The 25,284-nt window shown below is 43.0% G+C and overlaps 1 protein-coding gene across 3 annotated transcripts in view; it reads right to left on the bottom strand.

Annotated features, from left to right (window-relative positions):
* Positions 1-3,171: 3,171 nt before the first annotated feature.
* The window catches only part of LOC139267224 (chloride intracellular channel protein 5-like), a 237,950-nt gene continuing 215,837 nt past the window's right edge, over positions 3,172-25,284 (bottom strand). For all 3 annotated transcript variants that reach the window (XM_070885201.1, XM_070885202.1, XM_070885204.1), the window contains exons 5-6: positions 9,540-9,721; positions 3,172-5,033 (exon numbers count right to left, since the gene is read on the bottom strand). In XM_070885201.1, coding sequence (XP_070741302.1) covers positions 4,866-5,033; positions 9,540-9,721 — 350 coding nt within the window. In that variant the 3' untranslated portion in view covers positions 3,172-4,865. The remainder of the gene's footprint in view (positions 5,034-9,539; positions 9,722-25,284) is intronic.

Here is a 25,284-nt window from a genome sequence, read left to right on the forward strand (position 1 = left end):
CCCTATGTAAAGACATTTCTCCTAACCTCTGCTCCCTCTCTCAGTAGCAGTTTTAAATTGATGACCCTTCTTAACTGCCTCCCCAACCAGAGGAAACAATCTTCCCTTAATTACTCAATCGAAACCTTTCAGAATTTTAAAAGCCTTTATTAAATCTTCTCTTGCCCTTCTCTACTCCAATGGAAATAATCCCAAATTATTAATTACAGGTTCTCATCCTTGACACCAACTTGCTGAATCTTCATTTATGTGTCTATATAAGACGATAGTCAAATGAATAGCACATTTTTATCACCAGAGCAGCCTGCCTTCCTCTCTGTAATATGACAACTGTTCTGATACACTGGGCTGTTGGCTTACACAATTTACAGCACACACCTACAAGAGTTGATACTGTTGGAAACATACAAGGCACACTATGCCAAAGTGAAAGAAAGGGTTCCCCCCCCTCCCCCAGTGTGTACTCGGCTCCATCGCTGGATTATTTTTGTACTTAGATGTCACTAATAGCAGATTTGCATTTATTCCAATTTTTTGTAGTGATGTTGCTAATTCTAATTATTTAATGGATTTCTCAAATATGATGGCTTTGTATCGCCTAACAGTTGGTGCTTGTGAAATAAACTGAAATACTGGAAGTTTAGGTTGCACAAAGACTTCTTGAAATAGCAATGAAGCAAAACAAGTTGCTGTAAAATATGTTATTCTTAAGGATCTGAAACTAATTTAATTACTTTTTAATTTCTTATATATAACTTTTGGATCTTGAAATATGCAAAGACCACATACAAGGTCAAAACTCATATGGCTAACTGTGTATATGAAGAGTTGAGTGGAAGAGTAACAATGGACAGGCAGTTGTGGGAGCTGGTAGAAGGGAGAATGCAATGGCAAAGCCTTGTGGTATCTCTGGCCAACATGGTTATGACTGACTGACTGTCACCTCGCTGAATGTGAAAGGTACTACAACCCAGGGAAACCCTCAGTGTGTGTAGATTACATCTGTTTGTGGGAACTAAATCAAAGCCTTTGGTGCAGCAGTGCCAAGCCATGGCATGACTGTGTGCAGCTATGTTAAAATCCATGGTCCATCAGATATTGTCTGAAATAGCCAAGTGGAGGTGACATACCTCATCAATACCTCCACCTCTCCACAGGAGGGAAAGAAATATTAGTTATCTTTCACTGTCAAACTGCAAAGAGAGACAGTGGGGACGGAATGCGGCAATAAATTTAATAAACACAATGAAAAATCTGACAGAGGGGTTTGAGCAGTATTGTGGGATATATTTCCTAGACAATTACCTTTTCCATTCCTGTACATTCCCACTAGTAGCTGCTTGTGGAGTGGCACAGGCAGAGTCCACAGGAACAGATGGCCTGGCCACCTTCCTGAGCAGGGATAATGTGTGGCATGTAAACATAAAATCAGGGGCAAGAGGGGAACATTTTTCAGAAGTCAATCATGATGCAAGATCATTTCAGTTAATAGTTCACTCATCCAGGGGCAGGAGAGAAGGTACTTAAAGAAAGGAAAATGATCAATTTTATTCCCTTCCATTTATGGCAACTGGAAAATAGACTGGCACTAGACCTGTAGATAGGCACAGTGCTAAATCGGTTGATTATTATTCATGAAACAAAATTGGAGGCGTGTGGGAGGGGTAGCTGGTGATCAGAGCTCTTACAGCCACACACTCACCATCGCTTCAGCTGAAAGACAACAACTTTAGGCCAGAACCCAGATATGCTATATCCTGGCCTTCAATCAAATCAGCACCAGTCTTCCGAGCTCGCCTGCCCTCTAAAATGCTATCCCTTCCCCTCTACTACAACAGTGAGTGTCCCACTGCCCAACCATTGCTTCCTGTGCCAGGAAGCCACCCTTAACCTTTAATGAGGCGCCAAGTAGAAAGTGGGCTGGAGTCCTTGTGAGCTGAGCTGGCAGGCAGGCAGAAGTTCTCCGGGGGGGAGGGATGCTGATTTATAAAAATCCAAACTAGTGTTTTGGTGCCTACCTCCATTCTTCCTTACAGTATTCATCAGTGTATTCCCAAGTGACAGAAGAACACCAGTTACTGTGAACATGAAAAGATCAGTACCTGAAATGGCCACCTATAGCAGGTATTTGGTGATATCGTTTAATACAATCTACTTCCGTCAGAGCACCAATGCCTGAAGAATGGCTAGACTTTTAAAAATTAAAATACAAGACACAACATTTGGTGATCAAATGAATTGCGATTAGTAATCAATGTAATCCACACTGATTAATTAATATGAAATTAAACAGCAAAAACAGTTTTCTGTTGAATAAAAGAGCAAACTCAATATCGTATCAACGGTTGCAATCAGCTACTGTTGAATATGTGGATATTTGAAAATCTGTTAAGTTTGAGCTGATTAAACAATATTGGTCGCATTCAGTTGTTTCTCATGATGCAAGAAAACATATTGTAAATAAAATGATAGATTAATATTTGTATCTGTGATGACACAGTAAAATAGAATGCAACGCCTTGTCCATTTTTTACCAAAGATCTTTTTGTACTTCTACCATGACATTTCATCTGAGATCTGGCAGAATTTACAACAAGGGGCAGAATGTAGAATCCCCTGGATCATGTCCGTTGTTCATCAGTTAGACTGCAGTGATCTGCTTCATCCTCACCTGCTGAACCAAGCATACAAGGCAACTCTCGGGCTGACCATTACCACCTCATTATGAATTCTTGCTCATGCAGCAACCATCAAGGTGACTTTTCTCTTAAGATGTAAAACTGTAAAGTGCTTTGAGACATCCAGTGAAAGGCGCTATATAAATGCAAGTCTTTCTTTCTCTCAATCCAATCTTTATTTCCCTCTCTTTACCTGATTTGACATTGAATTCACCCACTGACTTACACTTAATTGTCAGTCCTTGCGCTGTTAATTTCACAATCCTTTAATCTAATTGGTTAAGGAGATGCACAGTTGCTTTCCCTGTTCACTCAGGTCCCAGATGCCGTTTTCCTTTGCTGTGATGTTATCAGTTCACACTTTCAGCAACTTGCCACACTAAAAATTTAAAAGCTTAGGGCAAGTTTAACTAGTTGCCCTGCTATAGCAAATTGTGGCCCATTAGCTACAAATCTACCCAGTTACTTAAAAAAAGAACACTAGAGGGCGCAATTTAATCATTTATATTTTACTTTTCTGATGCCATACAAATGAACAGAGATATCTTCTCCCTCTATTCATCAGTTATCATGCTTTATACAGACACGGACTGTTCATGAACAAGTAGAGGAAAATATACCCAAAGACTTGTGGTTTTACTTTTACTGAAATTCCCACATTTTAAAAATATTTCTGATCCGTCGTTGTTAACTTTCTCCTGGAAAATGAGATGAGACAACCTTCCCAAACTTTAGAAATTTTCATGTGTCTTGAGATTTGTTTTCTGTGCACCTCTTTCAGTTCCAATAAGGGGTTGTAATGCCACCCACTCAGTCTATGGGAGGAAAATCTGCTCCGTCTGCTGTGGGCTGTAGCAATTCTTTCTTCTGCTCTTTTAGTAAAATAATGGACAAATACATTTCATACAAAGGTATCAACACATGCATTACTAATACCACACACAATTTGAACCCATAAATTTACAAAAAATATTTAATTTTTAATGTTCTGCCTAATTTTATCTGTAAAATATTCCATTCATATGTCCCTCATTTTCAAATGGTTTCAGCTTTTTAAAATAAAATCGACAAAGGCATTATGGGACATAGCAGACTATCCCCTTGACAACAAGACTTTTTCTTAGGTATTCTGTGAAGAAACTTGGGACTTTTTTTAGTATTAAAAGGAGCTACATAAGAGGCTAGTTGTTTTTTTCATATATTTACTTTTTATTTCAAAGTAATGTTAGCCCTCAGAGTTGCTTTAACTCCAGTAGTCAAAGCTCAGAAACAAGATTGAAAGTAAAAGCAAATTGAAAGCCTTTGTACTAGAAACTTCACCTTGACTAACGTCACTGACAATGAAGAGATGAATTAAAGCACCAAAATGCCTTGGAATGAAACAGGAACACCTTTCAAAAGCATAACTGAATATTTTGGCTTTGTATGCTTTAGAAGAAGCTGTCATATCTGATTCATTTAAGACCGATTGGTTCTCAGATACAAATAAGTACCATAAAAAAATAATTATTAGCATTCTGCTGAGGAATTTAAAAAAATAGCTCCAATCAGTTATCAGTAAAAGTAGCAAAAGTTTTAATCCTGCTTGCTTGAAGTTGAAGCTTTTGAGGTCTGGGGAGGGGATACAGTCACCCTGCCAATCCCGATTTAGTTCCATACTAGCCTAACCCTTACTTCATAGTCACAATGACTGATGGGTTGAGGGCTCTGAGCTTCAAACTCAACAGTCACCTCAGCTTTGGAGGAAAAAAATGGAATCAACGTGGTTGTGGATATTTTAGAATTTGCAGCACTTTTGAAATCTCAAAAGTAACTACGTTAATTTGGTTCCTTGAACATGCCCACCCATGTGTGAAGTTCTTGACATTAAAATGTATATGTAAAGGCTAGCTGCAATTCTAATGTAAGGCAATAGACTCCAAACAACTTCTATCAAGAACGAATCAGTGGTCATTGATTAATTTAGAGAAAAAAATAACAGATCACACTAGTATCCATGATCAGTGCTCGATTAGAAATTTGTCATGTTATTTACAAGCATAAAACTAACTAAAACTGACACGACTGAAATATTATGGTGCCAGTGAATGAGTTTAGGTTTAAAAACTAAGGCAATCGAAAGTAGTCTTGTGATACGAGAACCATTTTGTGTCATTAGCACTGATTTGCAATGACCCTGTCGTTGATTTAGGATCTTGAAAGCCGTCTCGCCACATCTGCATAAGCAGATTCAATCTCACTGTCCGCCGCGCATGTATTGGTGAACTCATCCCGTGCATAGGCATTCTTCAGGTATCGCCAGACTCCGGTCATTTCTGTTGGGATCTCAAAATTCCGATACTTCATTGCTACAACCTGAAAAGCAACAGAAACATTCGATAGAATCATAGAAATTTACCGCACAGAAGGAGGCCATTCGACCCATCGTGTCCGCACCAGCCGACAAAGAGCTATCCAGCCTAATCCCATTTTCCAGCTCTTGGTCCATAGCCTTGTAGGTTACGGCACTTCAAGTGCACATCCAAGTACTTTTTAAATGTGATGAGGGTTTCTGCCTCTACCACACTTTCAGGCAGTGAGTTCCAGACCCCCATTACCCTCTGTGAGAAATAAAATTGCCTCAAATCCTCTTTAAACCTCCTACCAATTACTTTAAATCTATGCCCTCTGCTAAGGGAAATAGGTCCTTCCTATCTACTCAATCTAGGCCCCTCATAATTTTATACACTTCAATAAGGTCTTCCCTCAGCCTCCTCTGTTCCAAAGAAACCAACTCCAGCCTATCCAATCTTTCCACACAGCTATAATTCTCCAGTCCAGGTAACATCCTCGTAACTCTCCTCTGTACCCTCTCCAGTGCAATCATATCTTTCCTGTAATGTGGTGACCAGAACTGCACGCAGTAATCTAGCTGTAGCCTAACTAGTGTTTTATACAGTTCAAGAATAACCTCCATGCTCTTGAATTCTATGCCTCGGCTAATAAAGGCAAGTATTTCGTAAGCCTTCTTGACCACCTTATCTACCTGTCCTGCTACCTTCAGGGATCTGTGGACATGCACTCCAAGGTCCCTTTGTTCCTCTACACTCCTCAGTGTCCTACCATTTATTGTGTATTCCTTTGCCTGGTTAGCACTCCTCAAATGCATTACCTCACACTTCTCCAGATTTAATTTCATTTGCCACTGTTCTGCCCACCTGACCAGTTCATTGACATATTCCTGCAGTCTTCAGCTTTCTTCTTCATTATCAACCATATGGCCAATTTTTGTATCATCTGCAAACTTCTTAATCACACTCCCTACATTCAAGCCTAAATCATTGATATATACCACAAATAGCAAGGGATCTAGTACTGAGCCCTGCGGAACCCCACCGGAAACAGCCTTCCAGTCACAAAAGGGGGACGGGAACCAATGCAGGGAGACAGAGGGAAACAAAAAGGAGACAAAAGCAAAAGGCAGAAAGGAGATGAGGAAAAGTGGAGGGCAGAGAAACCCAAGGCAAAGAACAAAAAGGGCCACTGTACAGCAAAATTCTAAAAGGACAAAGGGTGTTAAAAAAAACAAGCCTGAAGGCTTTGTGTCTTAATGCAAGGAGCATCTGTAATAAGGTGGACGAATTAACTGGGCAAATAGATGTTAACAAATATGACGTGATTGGGATTACGGAGACGAGGCTCCAGGATGATCAAGGCTGGGAACTCAACATCTAAGGGTATTCAACATTCAGGATGGATAGAATAAAAGGAAAAGGAGGTGGGGTAGCATTGCTGGTTAAAGAGGAGATTAATGCAATAGTTAGGAAGGACATTAGCTTGGATGATGTGGAATCTATATGGGTAGAGCTGCAGAACACCAAAGGGCAAAAAACGTTAGTGGGAGTTGTGTACAGACCTCCAAACAGTAGTAGTGATGTTGGGGAGGGCATCAAACAGGAAATTACGGGTGCATGCAATAAAGGTGCAGCAGTTATAATGGGTGACTTTAATATGCACATAGATTGGGCTAGCCAAACTGGAAGCAATACGGTGGAGGAGGATTTCCTGGAGTGCATAAGGGATGGTTTTCTAGACCAATATGTCGAGGAACCAACTAGGGGGGAGGCCATCTTAGACTGGGTGTTGTGTAATGAGAGAGGATTAATTAGCAATCTTGTTGTGCGAGGCCCCTTGGGGAAGAGTGACCATAATATGGTGGAATTCTGCATTAGGATGGAGAATGAAACAGTTAATTCAGAGACCATGGTCCAGAACTTAATGAAGGCTAACTTTGAAGGTATGAGGCGTGAATTGGCTAGGATAGATTGGCGAATAATACTTAAGGGGTTGACTGTGGATGGGCAATGGCAGACATTTAGAGACCACATGGATGAACTACAACAATTGTACATTCCTGTCTGGCGTAAAAATAAAAAAGGGAAGGTGGCTCAACCGTGGCTATCAAGGGAAATCAGGGATAGTATTAAAGCCAAGGAAGTGGCATACAAATTGGCCAGAAATAGCAGCGAACCTGGAGACTGGGAGAAATTTAGAATTCAGCAGAGGAGGACAAAGAGTTTGATTAGGGCAGGGAAAATGGAATACGAGAAGAAGCTTGCAGGGAACATTAAGACGGATTGCAAAAGTTTCTTTAGATATGTAAAGAGAAAAAGGTTAGTAAAGACAAACGTAGGTCCCCTGCAGTCAGAATCAGGGGAAGTCATAACGGGGAACAAAGAAATGGCGGACCAATTGAACAAGTACTTTGGTTCGGTATTCACTAAGGAGGACACAAACAACCTTCCGGATATAAAAGGGGTCAGAGGGTCTAGTAAGGGGGAGGAACTGAGGGAAATCCTTATTAGTCGGGAAATTGTGTTGGGGAAATTGATGGGATTGAAGGCCGATAAATCCCCAGGGCCTGATGGACTGCATCCCAGAGTACTTAAGGAGGTGGCCTTGGAAATAGCGGATGCATTGACAATCATTTTCCAACATTCCATTGACTCTGGATCAGTTCCTATCGAGTGGAGGGTAGCCAATGTAACCCCACTTTTTAAAAAAGGAGGGAGAGAGAAAACAGGGAATTATAGACCAGTCAGCCTGACATTGATGGTGGGTAAAATGATGGAATCAATTATTAAGGATGTCATAGCAGCGCATTTGGAAAGAGGTGACATGATAGGTCCAAGTCAGCATGGATTTGTGAAAGGGAAATCATGCTTGACAAATCTTCTGGAATTTTTTGAGGATGTTTCCAGTAGAGTGGACAAGGGAGAACCAGTTGATGTGGTATATTTGGACTTTCAGAAGGCTTTCGACAAGGTCCCACACAAAAGATTAATGTGCAAAGTTAAAGCACATGGGATTGGGGGTAGTGTGCTGACATGGATTGAGAACTGGTTGTCAGACAGGAAGCAAAGAGTAGGAGTAAATGGGTACTTTTCAGAATGGCAGGCGGTGACTAGTGGGGTACTGCAAGGTTCTGTGCTGGGGCCCCAGCTGTTTACATTGTACATTAATGATTTAGACGAGGGGATTAAATGTAGTATCTCCAAATTTGCGGATGACACTAAGTTGGGTGGCAGTGTGAGCTGTGAGGAGGATGCTATGAGGCTGCAGAGCGACTTGGATAGGTTAGGTGAGTGGGCAAATGCATGGCAGATGAAGTATAATGTGGATAAATGTGAGGTTGTTCACTTTGGTGGTAAAAACAGAGAGACAGACTATTATCTGAATGGTGACAGATTAGGAAAAGGGGAGGTGCAACGAGACCTGGGTGTCATGGTACATCAGTCATTGAAGGTTGGCATGCAGGTACAGCAGGCAGTTAAGAAAGAAAATGGCATGTTGGCCTTCATATCGAGGGGATTTGAGTACAGGGGCAGGGAGGTGTTGCTACAGTTGTACAGGGCCTTGGTGAGGCCACACCTGGAGTATTGTGTACAGTTTTGGTCTCCTAACTTGAGGAAGGACATTCTTGCTATTGAGGGAGTGCAGCGAAGGTTCACCAGACTGATTCCCGGGATGGCGGGACTGACCTATCAAGAAAGACTGGATCAACTGGGCTTGTATTCACTGGAGTTCAGAAGAATGAGAGGGGACCTCATAGAAACGTTTAAAATTCTGATGGGTTTCAACAGGTTAGATGCAGGAAGAATGTTCCCAATGTTGGGGAAGTCCAGAACCAGGGGTCACAGTCTAAGGATAAGGTTAAGCCATTTAGGACCGAAACTTCTTCACCCAGAGAGTGGTGAACCTGTGGAATTCTCTATCACAGAAAGTTGTTGAGGCCAATTCACTAAATATATTCAAAAAGGAGTTTGATGTAGTCCTTACTACTAGGGGGATCAAGGGGTATGGCGAGAAAGCAGGAATGGGGTACTAAAGTTGCATGTTCAGCCATGAACTCATTGAATGGCGGTGCAGGCTAGAAGGGCCGAATGGCCTACTCCTGCACCTATTTTCTATGTTTTTTTTTCTATGTTTTTCTAAAAACACCCATCGACCATTACCCTTTGCTTCCTGCCTTTGAGCCATTTTGGATCCAACTTGTCATTTTGCGCTGGCGAATACGCAGATCTAAACTGCTTTATTTAGAATTTCATACATAAAAGCAGACAAAAACTACAGACAGGAAAAAATACTACCGGTCCATCCAGCCTGTCCTGTACTAACCTAGTGCCTCACAATACAAATGCTCCCCACCCCACCCATATAATCTCGCAGGAGAGCCAGAAAACCAGATAAGAACCCAGGCTAATTAGGAGCGGGAAAAAAAAAATGAAAAATTCCTCTCTAACCCTCATCGGAGCTTGAAAACTAAGAAGGGTAAGGGAGGAATGTTTTTTTATACATTATAAAAACCAGGGTATTGGTTACCTTCACAATATGAAGCTTGGGTAGAAGGTTGCAATCAGCCAGTGTTAGCTCATCGCCATCAAGGAATTTGCGACTGGACACGTTTACATCATCAACGCTGTCAGCATCAATCTCTTCAGGCAGTGGACTGTTCAGGTATTCATCCAGCATCTTCAGGGCTTTGACCAGACTTCTTGCCAGACCTGAAAATGACAAAGTAGTGTGTACTCTAAAGTTTTATTTTCATTATACATGACGTTCTCCTTTACCTGACATGATAACATCAAATAAGAACACATTGTTATTGGGTGTCTCAGCTGGATTTAGCCAAATATCTTTAGGCTGATGCTCAGGAGAAAAACGAAAGCATTCCTTCCCTAATAAGTTTTTATTTTTTTTTAATATTCTGCAAGGCGAAGGATTTCAATTGAAGGTTTAGAGCAGCAGTACCCATGTCAGCACAAGACTGCCAATGGTCAAACATATCTCCTTCTCACCCACTCCCAGGTCACTGGGTATCAGACATATTCCCCTCAAACTGCCACATACATATAGCAATGTTACTGCTAAGTTTCACGCATATCCAATGCCATATAAGAACTAGACCAACATTATTCAAATGTTTTAAAGCAGATCACCAAAAGGAAATCCATCTAGGTTCAGTGCTGTGATTCCAGCCACAGTCACCATTTGTCCTCTGTTAGCACCATTCATTTTAAAGTTAATAAATATCTGAGAATTTTTTTTTTCTGAGTTTTTAAAAAGTTTTTTAAATTATGGTTAAAAATAAATGTAACGTAGTGGGCAGGGTTTTTAAAAAGTGTTTTTAAAATTTAATTATATTTTTGTATGTTTTTAAACTCTTTCGCCTGTAAAAGTAGGCTATACACGTGCTTTTATCAGGCGCGAGAATTTTAAGGACATTTGCTGGGCAAGATATGGGTAAATCCTGCAATCTTGCCCTTGCAAATGTCCTCGCACCAAATATGCGTTGGATCTGTCAAGCTCCAGATGACAGATCGGAAAAGCCGGTTTTCAGCGTACGGACCCGGGAAGACCGGGATTTCCAGGCCAATCTCTGTTCTCATTGAACAGTATTATTTATTTATAGGCAGCCAGTGTTGCATTTTTCTCCAAAAGCATCAGGGGGTGCTGCAGGATTATTATAAATGTGTTGAATCATTAAAATTAAATTTCTTTCCACTAAAGCTCGCTTTAAATCTATGGAATTGGAATGTAGTTACTTGGCTTAAACTGGAGCATACTAAAGCAAATTAAAAAGAGTTGTTGTCAGGATTTCAAAGCCAGAAATTTCTGTTTTAAACAAACTACCAATACAGCAGCAGCAGCATCTAATGTGGCAGACGAATCACCAACACTATTGTAAGAAAAGAAATACCACCTTAGGTACCCGAGTTTCTCTTGGACTACCCTACTTTCAAAACTCACTGTTGTGAATAGTCACCATTATGGGCCTAAGTTTCTGCCCTCTGGAAAAACGGCGCATCTTGATAAGGTGCACGACTTTCTGGAATAAAAAGGGCGCCGAAAACTTACCTTGTGATTCTCCGGTCTCCTTAAGACGTCTTCGTGCTCAACGTGGTGCAGCACAAGGGGTCGGGGGCGGAGCCAGGTCCCGGCGCTGAAAACAGTGCCGGGACCGCTGCACATGCGCGCTAGAGTGTGCACGCATGTGCAGTAGCTCCAGGCCCCCGAGGCTGCGTGGGAGGGGCCCGATCCTAGCCCTGGCCGAATGGGCTCACCGGGCGAAGATCGGACTGGACCGCCCTCCCGTCAGCCTCCCCCCCCCCTTTTCTCCCCTACCCCCCCGTCGTCTGCAGGGCCCGCCCACCCAGCATCTCGCTGGGGGCGGGCCCCGCCCGAAGTGTTGGCAGTGGCAGCCTGACCCGTTCAGCCTCTTCCCCCCCCCCCTCCTTCGCCTCTCCTCTCTCCCCTCCCTCCCTCTCCCCCCCTTCGCTGTCAGAAACACAGACAGAGAGAGAGACACTGACAAAGAGAGAGATACTGACAGAGACAGAGAGAGAGAGAGACACTGCAGGGGGGGGGGGGGGGGGGGGGGGGGAGGGGCCGTCCCAGCACTCTATTGGAGGGCTCCCGGTGCTGCAGGTGAGTAGAAATTTTTTTTTATTTATTAATTGATTTTTTATTATTTTTTTTATATTTAATTTTTAATTTTTTTGATTGATTTATTGGTTGATTTATCATTGATGATGGCTCTTTATTTGTAAAAGCGAAGTGTTTAATGTTTGTAAACTTCCCTCCCCACACACCCCGCCCCCCCATCTTTTGTTCCCTATGCCTGATTTATAAGTGTAGGCAAGGTTTTTCTGAGCATACAAAAATCTACACTTACACCATTCTAAGTTAGTTTGGAGTAAGTTTTCGCTGCTTAAACTTGTAAAACAGGCGTAAGTAGCTGGACACCCTCCCCTTTTGAAAAAAAAATCTGTTCTAAAATGAAAATATTCCAACTCACTAGAACTGGAGCAAACTAAATGCCGAGAATTGCAATTTCTAAGATGCTCCATTCTAAACAAGTTGCTCCAAAAAAATAGGAGCAACTCAGCTGAAACTTGAGCCCTATATGTTGGGCAGCAAAATTAGGATTAGACTTCCTCACAATTACTCCCTTCCTCATTGAGACAACAGTGGTCTTTTTAATATTTCAGACTTTTTTTTCTTTCTTTAAAAGCAATCATATCAAGCTCATCCAGTTGTGTCAGAAACTAAGGTGGTTGCCATGTATGTAACCACAATGTAACACCACTGTATTACTGTATACACTCAACCTAGATGCACACCTTGACCACAAGGGGTGAACTTGTGGGAGACACTCCTTACCTGATCACACAGGTATAAAAAGGGAGGTCCCACGCAGGGTCATCGTCTTTGGAGTCCTGGAATAAAGAGTTAAGGTCAGAGTGACCTTGTCCCCAGAATGTGCCTCGTGTGGTTTCATGCTGTAGAGTAAGGACTTTACAGTGGTGATAGTGGAATATTCCACTGCTTTGTTCACTCCATTCCAACTGTTCCTTAGTCAGTATTGCAACATTCACGGAAATGAAAGAGACAAGAATCAAGGAGCTATGAAAAATTTGTAATTTGGTGATGGGACAAAATGCTTGTTCCAAGTCTTCTACCCTGGACAGTGTCTGAGATCTCTAGGGACAGCCGTAATCCCAGTTTCAAGACCGACACAGAAACAGACCACCCTGCTAATCTATGGAAGGGTCTAACTTTGTTACAATCTACTTTCAAAATGGCAACAGAGATTCTCAGAGATTGACACACATAAGCTGGCTTGTAACTTCCACCAGTCAAAAGTAATTAACAACTAGATCTCAGGTATTCATGTAGCATAATATTTTTTCATAGTGAATTACAGTTCTGCATGTAGGTACAATGGCCCACACCCAAGATTCTACACCTTTTGGAAAGGAAAACTGATTAATGTAGAATGAGCAGCCAATCCGGTACCTCCCATTTTGCACCCTTGCAAAGTTGAACTTCATCTCCACTGGCTGAAATAAAGGTTGGCAATCTTCCACTTTTTAATTCTTGGTGTGAGCAATTGACATAATGAAGCCATCATGATGTTTATTAGTTGGTCTTTCACTATTCCCCCAGCCCATACCACTAAAACTCTTTGTACTAAAGTAGCTGTGATCAGTAAACAATTTATTGATAAGTGCAATGCAATGCAACCTTGATAAGTGCAATGGTTCCACATCTCTGACCTGTACCTGACCTGGAAGTGCTCGATACTGACACTGATTGAGAGTGTTTCATTCCACAAAACAGACATCCTTCCTTGATAAGCACACACACAAAACAATTAGCATTATTAATAATTAATTTATCTACAGTATCAATGCCACTAGCGGCAATGCTAGTAGTTGTGAGAAAGATTCCCACACAAAACTTTTGATCAACGAGCAATACAGTTGAGCGTCCCGAATCCGGCAACTTCGGGACCGAGGCTGAGCCGGTTTTCATGTTTTTCCGGACTTCGGAATATGTTTCTGACATCCAAAATCTGGAAACATCCGAGCCCAGGTATTTCCGGATTTCAGAATGTCAGAAAAGAGGGGGGCTTGGTCTCCGAGGAGTTGTTTGGGTCGCCGGCCCTGTCCAGGAGGTCGTCGGGCGGGGCCCAGTCACCGCGGAGTTGTTCGGCGGGACCCCGCTGCCGTGGAGGTGTTCGGGTGGGCCCAGCTGAGAAGGAGGTATTCGGGCGGGCCCCCGTCGAGAAAAAGGTGTTTGGCGGGGCCCACTGCCGTGGAGGTGTTCGGGCCAGTGGGCCCCGTCGCAGAGGTGGTGTTGTGGTGGACCGGTGACGAGACCTCGAGGTAAGGGCAGCGGCGGCGAGCGGGGTGAGGAGAGTGGCAGCGAGGCCAGAGGTCGGGCAGTTGCGAGGCCCCGAGGTCAGCAGGGTCCGGATTCCAGAACATTTTACAGATTCCGGACGACCCTGCCACCAATTGATCCGGAGTCCAGATTCCGGAACTCCAGATTTTGGATGTTCAAACTGTATATTGATATGTGTATCAACATGGCGGCGGACTGCACTATCATGAGTAAGGACACGAGAGTAAGTTTAATCATGTACCATTACAAATAGTACCATAGAGTTAAAAATATACTCCAGAGAAATCCTAGAGACATGTGGACAAATGGAATGTACAATGGCCAGTAAAGCTGCCTATTATTGGAGTGAGCTGCAACAACATGCCAACTCTCATGGGCAAACATAGGCACATAGGCATTGAGCCCCTCGAGCCTGTTCTGCCATTCAATGAGATCATGGCTGATTTGCGTCCTAAACTCCATTTATCCACCTTTGGCCCATATACCTTAATACCTTTGGTTAACAAAAATCTATCAATCTCCAATTTAAAATTAACAATTGATCTAGCATCAATTGTCGTTTGCGGGAGAGGGGTCCAAACTTCTACCACCCTTTGTGTGTAGAAGTGTTTCCTAATTTCACTCCTGAAAGGTCTGGCTCTAATTTTTAGACTCGTCCAAATGTGGTGTATTTGGACTTTCAAAAGGCTTTTGACAAGGTCCCACACAAGAGATTAGTGTGCAAAATTAAAGTACATGGTATTGGGGGTAATGTACTGACGTGGATAGAGAACTAGTTGGCAGACAGGAAGCCAAGAGTAGGAATGAACGGGTCCTTTTCAGAATGGCAGGCAGTGACTAGTGGGGTACCGCAAGGTTTAGTGCTGGGACCCCAGCTATTTACAATAGGCATTAATGATTTAGACAAAGGAATTGAATGTAATATCTCCATGTTTGCAGATGACACTAAGCTGGGTGGCAGTGTGATCTGTGAGGAGGATGCTAAGAGGCTGCAGGGTGACTTGGACAGGCTAGGTAAGTGGGCAAATGCATGGCAGATGCAGTATAATGTAGATAAATGTGAGGTTATCCATTTTGGTGGCAAAAACAGGAAGGCAGAATATTATCTGAATGGTGACAGGTTAGGAAAAGAGGAGGTGCAATGAGACCTGGGTGTCATGGTACATCAGTCATTGAAAGTTGGCATGCAGGTACAGCAGGCGGTGAAGGTGGCAAATGGCATGTTGGCCTTCATAGCGAGAGAATTTGAGTATAGGAGCAGGGAAGTCTTACTGCAGTTGTACAGCGTCTTGATGAGGCCACACCTTGAATATTGTGTGCAGTTTTGGTCTCCTAATCTGAGGAAGGACATTCTTGCTATTGAGGGAGTGCAGCGAAGGTTCACCAGACTGATTCCTGGGATAGCAGGACTGACATATGAAGAAAGATTGGATTGACTCGGTTTATATTCACTGGAATTTAGAAGAATGAGAGGGGATCTCATAGAAACATATAAAATTCTGATGGGATTGGACAGGTTAGATGCAGGAAAAATGTTCCCGATATTGGGGAAGTCCAGAACCAGGGGTACAGTCGAAGGATAAGGGGTAAGCCATTTAGGACCGAGAAGTATGAACCTGTGGAATTCTCTACCACAGGAAGTTATTGAGGACAGTTCGTTAGATATATTCAAAAGGGAGTTAGATGTGGCCCTTACTGCTAAAGGAATCAAGGGGTACTGAAGTTGCATGATCAGCCATGATCATATTGAATGGTGGTGCAGGCTTGAAGGGCCGAATGGCCTACTCCTGCACCTATTTTCTATGCCCCCTAATCCTAGAATCCCAAACCAGCAGAAATAGCTTTTCTCTATCTACACTATCTGTTCCCCTTGGTATCTTGAAAACTTCGATCAGATCACCCCTTAACCTTCTAAATTCTAGGGAATACAACCCTAATTTTGTGTAATCTCTCCTCGTAACTTAACCCGTGAAGACCAGGTATCATTCTGGTAAACCTATGTTGTACTCCCTCCAAGGTCAATATATCCTTCCCAAGGTGTGGTGCCCAGAACTGCTCACAGTACCTCAGGTGTGGTCTAACCAGGGTTTTGTATAGCTGCAGCTTAACCCCCTTGTAGTCTAGTCTTCTAGTTATAAAGGCCAGCATCCCATTCGCCTTTTCGATTATTTTCTGTACCTGTTCATGACATTTTAATGATCTACGTATCTGGACCCCCAAGTCTCTATGGACCTCCACTGTTGTTAGCTTTTCACCATTTAGAAAATACCCTGTTCTATCCTTTTCAGATCCATAGTGGATGACCTCACATTTGCTTACATTGAAATCCGCTTGCCACAGTTTTGCTCATTCACTTAATCTGTCGCTATTTCTTTATAATTTTATGCTTTCATCTGCACTGCCTACAATGCCGCCTATTTTTGTGTCATCGGCAAATTTGGATACATGACTTTCTATGCCATCATCTAGGTCATTAATAAATACGGTGAATAGTTGAGGCCCCAACACAGATCCCTGTGGGACACAACTGGTCACCTCCTGTCAATTTGAGTACCTACCCATTATCTCTACTGCCTGTCTCCTGCTCCTCAGCCAATTTCCTAACCAGGTCAACAATTTGCTCCCAATTCCATGGGCTTCAACCTTAGTCAACAATCTCTTATGTGGGACTTTTATCAAATGCCTTCTGGAAGTCCATAACATCCATAGACATTCTCCTATCCCCTAATTTCGTCACCTCCTCAAAAAAAAATCAATCAGTTTCATCAGGCATTACCTGCTTTTCACAAATCCATGCTGGCTCTCTCTGATCTACTGTAAATTTGAAGTTTTCAGTCACCCTATCCTTAATTCTATACTCTAGCAATTTCCCGACAACAGATATTAGGCTAACTGGTCTATAATTCCCTGTTTTCCCTCTCTTGCCATTCTTAAATAGCGGAGTGACATACGCAATTTTTCAATCTAAAGAAATGGTTTCTGAATCGAGAGAACTTTGCAATATTACAGTTAGGGCATCTGCAATGTGCTCACCTACTTCCTTTAAAACCCTGGGATGGAAACCATCGGGTCCTGGGGATTTGTCACTCTATAGTGCCATTATTTTCTTCATTACTATTATTTTATTTACATTAATTTTATTGAGTTCCTGTCCCTGATTCATATTAGTTTCCTTGGGAATTCTGGCATGCTACCTTCTTCCTCTACTGTAAATATTGACACAAAGTAATTATTCAATATGTCCACCATTTCCTTATCTGACAATATCACCACTTCCAGTTTTTAAGGGACCAACATTGCTCCTCTTTTTCCTAATATAATTGTAAAAATTATGTGTGTTGATTTTGATATCCCTTGCAAGTTTCCTTTCATACTCTCTTTTTGTAGCACTTACTGTCTGTTTTGTGACCCTTCGCTGTTCTTTGTATCTTTCCCATTTGCCAGGATCTGTGCTATTTTTTGCATTTTTGTATGCTTTTTCTTTTAGTTTTATTCTGTCCCTTACCTGTTTAGTCATCCATGGCTGATTTTTTTTTTGGCAAGTAGAGCTCTTGCCCCTTGGGTATAAACTGGTTCTGCATCACCCTGAATTTTTTTGAACATCTCCCACTGATCTTCTGTCATTTTACCCATTAATAGATTTGCCCAGTTTACTGTGGACAATCTCTGTCTCATCACATTGAAGTCGGCCTTACCCAAATCTAGCATCTTAGTAGCTGTTTCGTGGTTCTCCCTTTCAAACACTACGTTGAACTCGATCATGTTATGATTGCTATTGGATAAATGTTCACGCACAGTTAGGCTGTTAGCGAAATCTGCCTCATTACTCATTACTAAATCTAAATCTAATATGGCATGTCCCCTTGTTGCCTCTAGGACATGTTGTTGTAGAAAACTATCCCGGACACACTCAAGAAATTCACTACCTTCCTGACAGGTACTAGTCATCTTATTCCAATCTATTTGAAAGTTAAAATGCCCCAGTAAGCCCAGTCTACCTTTGCTACACACTTGTCAAATCTCTGCATTTATACAATCGAGCACTTCACAACTTCTACCAGGGGGCCTATACACAACTCCCATTACAGTCTTAAATCCTTTCCCATTTCTTAATTCTCCCCATAAAGTCTCCACTGCCTGCTTACCTCTCATTATATCCTCTCTTATCATTGAAGTGGTTTTATCCTTAATCACTAAGGATACTCTTCCCCCTCCACTATTTACCCTATCTTTCCAATAGACCTTATAACCTGATATATTTAGTTCCCAGTCCTGACTCTTTTGCAGCCATGTCTCAGTAATGGCTACCATGCCATACCCTCCAATTTGAATTCACACCTGCAGTTCATTCAATTTTTTCCTTATATCGGTGAGTTTGTATCAAGAACGCTTATTTGGGCCACACATATTAGCCTGTCTTTCAGCTCTAATGTTTTAATCACTTGTTCCTTAGTTTTCTCCCCTGCTTAATCACTTTACATCTTAGTTTTCCCTTTACATGTAGTGCCTAAAGTACAATTTCTGACTGATACTCTACTCTCTTCCCTTTCGTTTGTTTTTGAACAGCTATTTGTACTACAATTTCCACCTCCCCCCCCCCCCCCCACATTTACGAGTTTAAAGTCCTTGCGCCCATCTATTTATCCGTTCTGCTAGGACCCTGGTCCAAGACTGGTTCAGGTGGAGCCCCTCCCAATGGTAAAGTTCCTTCCTGTCCCAATACTGGTGCCAGTGCCCTATGAAATGGAACTCCTCTTTCCCATACCATGTGTTCACTTCCCTAATCAGTTTAACCCTATGCCAATTTGCAAGTGGTTCAGGTAATAATCCAGAGATTATAATCCTTGAGGTCCTGTTCTTCAATTTAGCTCACAGTTCCCGCCCCCCCCCTCTTGCCTACTCTTCCCTATGTTGTTGATCGCACCATGGACCATAATGACTGGTTCCACCCCCTCCCTCTCCTGTATCCTTTCAAGTCATTTCAAGATGTCCCTCACCCTGGCACCAGGTAGGCAACATACTATGTGGGATTCTCGATCTTGCTTACAAAGGATGCTCTCTGTCCCTCTAATTATAGAATCCCCTACAACTACCACAACACTCTTCCTCTCCTCCTCCTCCACTGGCAAAAACTAGTTGAGAAAGTTAAAACCAGACTGGAATAACGTCTTCAGTGCAGATGCTTCAAAAAAGTGACTCAACACAACGCTGAACAAGTACTAAAGCATGTTCACAGGCAGTTATGAGGGCATCACTGGGTATGACGACCATATCTGTATCAAGTCCAATATGAAGCCTGTCTATTTTAAGGCAACGCCAGTCCCCTATGCGTTGAAAGGTCAGGTGGAGGAAGAACTAGCAAAGCTCAGAGAGAATGGAGTGCGAGTAAAATCTGTTAAAAGTGAATGGGCTATCCAGATTATGGTAGTGCTCAAAGCAGACAAAACTGTACATTATACGTTGACTACAAAGTTACTATCAACCATGCAGTTGACGATGAACAGTACCCGTTATCTACATCACAGGATTTGTATGCAGCACTCTCGGGTCAAAGGTTTTCTCCAACCTAGACCGGTCGTATGCTTACGCTCAGCTGAATGTTGACAGAGAGTCAACCGTATCTCACCATCAATTCACACAAGGCCTGTACTCATACACCAAGCTGCCATATGGTGTAAAGGCCTCACCCAAAATCTTCCAGGCTACGATGGATAAGATTGTGCAAGGAGTTCCAAATTGCTTATGCAATTGACCCATCCACCTCCACGGAGGTGTGTGGGGTTGCTGACCCATCCACCTCCATGGCACGAACCTGGTATTGCAGTACTTCCAGGAACGGTGCAGTGACTCTCGGCCTTTTGGCTAAGAGCATTGGCGCAGAGTGATCCTTGATGTGTGCAAGGTGACCTCTGGCGTTTGTGATCTGACAAAGAATTGGAAAGATTGGCTACGAATAAAATAAAAAAAAAAAAAAATCAAGGTGATGTGCTGAGCACAACAAGCAGCGAGGAAGAAAATCTAAAAGTGCTAGATATAGTGCTTCAAATAATAATAACTTTTATTTATATAGCGCCTTTAACATAGTAAAACATCTCAAGGAGCTTCACAACAGTGTTACAGCCAAACAGATAAATTTGACACTGAGCCACAGAAGAAATTAAGGCAGATGATCAAAAGCTTGTTTAAAGAGGTAGAGAGATGTTGAGGTTTAGGAAGGGAGTTCCAGAGCTTAGGGCCCAGGCAGCTTAAGGCATGTCCACTGATAGTTGAACAGTTATAATGAGGGATGTTCAAGAGGCCAGAATTTGAGGAGCACAGACATCTTGTGGGATTGTGAGGCTGAAAAAGATTAGAGATAGGGAGGGGTAAGTCCATGGAGTGATTTGTAAACAAGGATGATAATTTTGAAATCGAGGCATTGTTTAACTGGGAGCCAATGTAGGTCAGAAAGCACAGGGATGATGGCCGATCTTGACTTGGTGCGGGTTAGTACATGGCTGCTGAGTTTTGGATGACTTCAAGTTTACATAGTGTGGAATGTAGAAGACTGGCCAGGAGTGAGTTGGAGTGGTCAAGTCTAGAGGTAACAAAGGCATGAATGAGGGTTTCAGCAGCAGAAGAGCTGAGGCAGGGGGCGGAAGCGGGCAATGTTATGGGGGTGAAAAAAGGCGGTTTTAGTTATGCTGTGGATATGTGGCTGGAAACTCATTTCAGGGTCAAATATGACACCTAGGTTGCGAACAGTCTTGTTCACCCTCAGATTGATGCTAGGGAGAGGGATGGAGTCAGTGGTTAGGGAACACAGTTTGTGGCAGTGACCAAAGATAATGGCTATGGTCTTCCCAATATTTAATTGGAGAAAATTTCTGTTCATCCAGTACTGGATGCCGGACAAGCAATCTGACAATTTAGATACTAAGCAGGGATCGAGAGAAGTGGTGGAGGGGTAAGAGCTGGGTGTCGTCTGCATACATGTGAAAACTGATTCCATGTTTTCAGATGATATCGCCAAGGGGCAGCATACAGATGAGAAATAAGAGTGGATCAAGGACTGATCCTTCGGGGACATCAGAGGTAACGATGCGGGAATGGGAAGAGAAGTCATTGCCGGAGATTTTCTGGCTACGATTAGATAGATAAGAATGGAACCAGGCGAGTGCAGCCCTACCAAGCTGGACATTGGTGGAGAGGCGTGGAGGAGGATGGAGTGGTCAACCATGTCAAAGGCTACAGACAGGTCCAGAAGGACGAGGAGGGATAGGTTACCTTTGTCACTGTCACAAAGGATGTCATTTGTGACTTTAATGAGAGCAGTTTCGGTACTGTTGGAGGGGCGAAAGCCAGATTGAAGCGATTCAAACATTCAATTCATGGAAAGATAATCACCGATTTGGGAGGCAACATGTTCAAGGACTTTGGACATGAAAGTGAGGTAGGAGATGGAGCGATAGCTAGCAAGCAAAGTGGGGTTAAGGGTTTTTTTTTTGAGGGGAGGGGTCATGACAGCAGATTTGAAGGAGAGGGGAACAGTACCTGTGGGCAGAGAACCGTCAATAATGTTGACTTACATGGGAACCAGAAAAGGAAGTTGGGTGGTCAGCAGTTTAATGGGAATAGGGCCAAAAGAGCAGGAAGTGGGTCTCATTGATAAGATGAGTTTGGAGAGATCAAAAAGAAACTAGAAAAAGATATGTGTTTAGGGCTAGGGCAGGTGGGAGCGTCAGAGGAAGTTTGGCGCGGTGGGCTAGGTGAAGGAAGGGAACTCGCAGAGGCAGCCGATCAGATGGTCTCAATCTTTGATACAAAGAAGTCCATGAGCTCCTCACACTTGTTGTTGGAGGTGAGTGTAGTGGAGACAGGGGAGAGGGGTTTAAGAAGACGGTTAGCAGTAGAGAATAGTAGCCTGGGGTTATTTTTGCAATCCAAAATGATCCTGGAATAGTGAGCAGTTTTTGCAAACAAGAGTAAGAACCGATAGTGTTTTGTGTGTTCGAGCCAGATCTGGCAGTGAATGGCGAAACCAGTTGTCCGACACATCCTTTCAAGTGGCTAAAGTAAATGTTGGTCCCTCAGAGGACGAGACTGTGGAATTAGTGATGGGGAACATGGAGATGGCAGAAACTCTAAACAAGTATTTTTTATCAGTTTTTACGGTAGAGGGCACTAACAATATTCCCACATTGAATAGTCAAGAGGCTATGGGGAGGGGGGGGGGTGCGGGAGGAACTTAACACAATCAGAATCACTAAGGAGGCGGTGCTCAGTAAGATAATGGGACTAAAGGCAGATAAATCCCCTCGACCTGATGGTTTGGATCCTAGGGTCTTAAGAGAAGTAGTGGCAGGGATTGGTTGTAATTTACCAAAATTCCCTGGATTCTGGGGAGGTCCCAGCAGATTGAAAAACTGCAAATGTAACGCCCCTATTCAAAAAAGGAGGCAAACAAAAAGCAGGAAACTATAGACCAGTTAGCCTAACATCTGTGGTTGGGAAAATGTTGGAGTCCATTATTAAAGATGCAGTAATAGGACATTTGGAAAAGCAAAATTTGGTCAGGCAAAGTCAGCATGGATTTATGAAGGGGAAGTCAAGTTTGACAAATTTGCTGGAATTCTTTGAGGATGTAACGAACAGGGTAGATCAAGGGGAATCAGTGGATGTGGTGTATTTGGACTTCCGGAAGGCATTTGACAAGGTACCACACATAGAAACATAGAAAATAGGTGCAGGAGTAGGCCATTCGGCCCTTCGAGCCTGCACCACCATTCAATATGATCATGGCTGATCAACTTTAGTACCCCATTCCTGCTTCCTCTCCGTACCCCTTGATCCCTTTAGCCGCAAGGGCCACATCTAACTCCCTTTTGAATATATCTAACAAACTGGCCTCAACAACTTTCTGTGGTAGAGGATTCCACAGGTTCTGAGTGAAGAAGTTTCTCCTCATCTCGGTCCTAAATGGCTTACCCCTTACCCTTAGACTGTGACTTCTGGTTCTGGACTTCCCCAACATCGGGAACATTCTTCCTGCATCTAACCTGTCCAATCCTGTCAGAATTTTGTTTGATTCTATGAGATCCCCTCTCATTCTTCTAAATTCCAGTGAATGTAAGCCTAGTCGATCCAGTCTTTCTTCATATGTCAGTCCTGCCATCCCAGGAATCAGTCTGGTGAACCTTCGCTGCACTCCCTCAATAGCAAGAATATCCTTCCTCAGATTAGGAGACCAAAACTGAACACAATATTCAAGGTGTGGCCTCAGCAAGGCCCTGTACAACTGCTCCTATACTCAAATCCTCTCGCTATGAAGGCCAACATGCCATTTGCCTTCTTCACCGCCTGCTGTACCTGCATGCCAACTTTCAATGACTGATGTACCATGACACCCAGGTCTCGTTGCACTTTCCCTTTTCCTAATCTGTCACCATTCAGATAATATTCTGCCTTCCTGTTTTTGCTACCAAAGTGGATAACCTCACACTTATCTACATTAAACTGCATCTGCCCACTCACCTAACCTGTCCAAGTCATTCTGCAGCCTCTTAGCATCCTCCTCACAGCTCACACTGCCACCCAGCTAGTGTCATCTGCAAACTTGGAGATATTACATTCAATTCCTTTGTCTAAATCATTAATGTATATTGTAAATAGCTGGGATCCCAGCACTGAACCTTGCGGTACCCCACTAGTCACTGCCTGCCATTCTGAAAAGGACCAGTTTATTTCTACTTTTTGCTTCCTGTCTGTCCACACAAGAGATTGGTGTGCAAAATTAAAGCACTTGGTATTGGGGGTAATGTATTGACGTGGATAGAGAACTGGTTGGCAGACAGGAAGCAGAGAGTCAGGATAAACGGGTCCTTTTCAGAATGGCAGGCAGTGACTACTGGGGTGCCGCAGGGCTCAATGCTGGGACCCCAGCTATTTACAATGTACATTAATGATTTGGATGAAGGAATTGAGTGTAATATCTCCAAGTTTGCAGCTGACACTAAACTGGGTGGCAGTGTGAGCTGTGAGGAGGACGCTAAGAGGCTGCAGGGTGACTTGGGCAGGTTAGGTGAATGGGTAAATGCATGGCAGATGCAGTATAATGTGGATAAATGTGAGGTTATCCACTTTGGGGGCAAAAACAAGAAGGCAGATTATCTGAATGACGGCGGATTAGGAAAAGGGGAGGTGCAACGAGACCTGGGTGTCATGGTACATCAGTCATTGAAAGTTGGCATGCAGGTACAGCAGGCTGTGAAGAAGGCAAATGGTATATTGGCCTTCATAGCTAGGAGATTTGAATATAGGAGCAGGGAGGTCTTACTGCAGTTGTACAGTGCCTTGGTGAGGTCTCACCTGGAATATTGTGTTCAGTTTTGGTCTCCTAATCTGAGGAAGGACATTCTTGCTATTGAGGGAGTGCAGCGAAGGTTCACCAGACTGATTCCCGGGATCGCTGGACTGACATATGAGGAGAGACTGGATTGGCTGGGCCTTTATTCACTGGAGTTTAGAAGGATGAGAGGGGATCTCATAGAAACATATAAAATTGTGACGGGACTGGACAGGTTAGATGTAGGAAGAATGTTCCCGATGTTGGGGAAGTCCAGAACCAGGGGACACAGTCTAAGGATAAGGGGTAAGCCATTTTGGACTGAGATGAGGAGAAACTTCTTCACTCAGAGTTGTTAACCTGTAGAATTCCCTACCGCAGTGAGTTGTTGATGCCAGTTCACTGGATATATTTAAGAGGGAGTTAGAAAAGGCCCTTACGGCTAAAGGGATCAAGGGGTTTGGAAAGAAAGCAGGAAAGGGGTACTGAGGTGAATGATCAGCCATGATCTTACTGAATGGTGGTGCAGACTCCTGCACCTATTTTATGTTTCTCTAGCCACAACAATACATTACCCCCAATACCATGTGCTTTAATTTTGCACACTAATCTCATGTGGGACCTTGTCAAAAGCCTTTTGAAAGACCAAATACACCACATCCACTGGTTTTCCCTTGTCCACTCTACGAGTTACTTCCTCACAAAAGGTTACTGCACAAGATAAAAGTTCACGGGGTTGAGGGTCATATATTAGCATGGATTGAAGATTGGCTGACAAACAGAAAACAGAGAGTCGAGATAAATGGTTCATTATGTTGATTCATAAATGTTCCCGATGTTGGGAAAGTCCAGAACCAGGGGTCACAATCTAAAGATAGTCTAAGCCATATAGGACTGAGATGAGGAGAAACTTTTTCACCCAGAGAGTTGTGAACCTGTGGAATTCTCTGCTACAGAAAGTTGTTGAGTCCAGTTCGTTGGACATATTCAAAAGGGAGTTAGATGTGGTCCCTACGGCTAAAGGGATCAGGGGGTATGGAGAGAAGGCAGGGG

This window comes from Pristiophorus japonicus, chromosome 7, assembly GCF_044704955.1.
Source record: "Pristiophorus japonicus isolate sPriJap1 chromosome 7, sPriJap1.hap1, whole genome shotgun sequence".
NCBI lineage: Eukaryota > Metazoa > Chordata > Chondrichthyes > Pristiophoridae > Pristiophorus > Pristiophorus japonicus.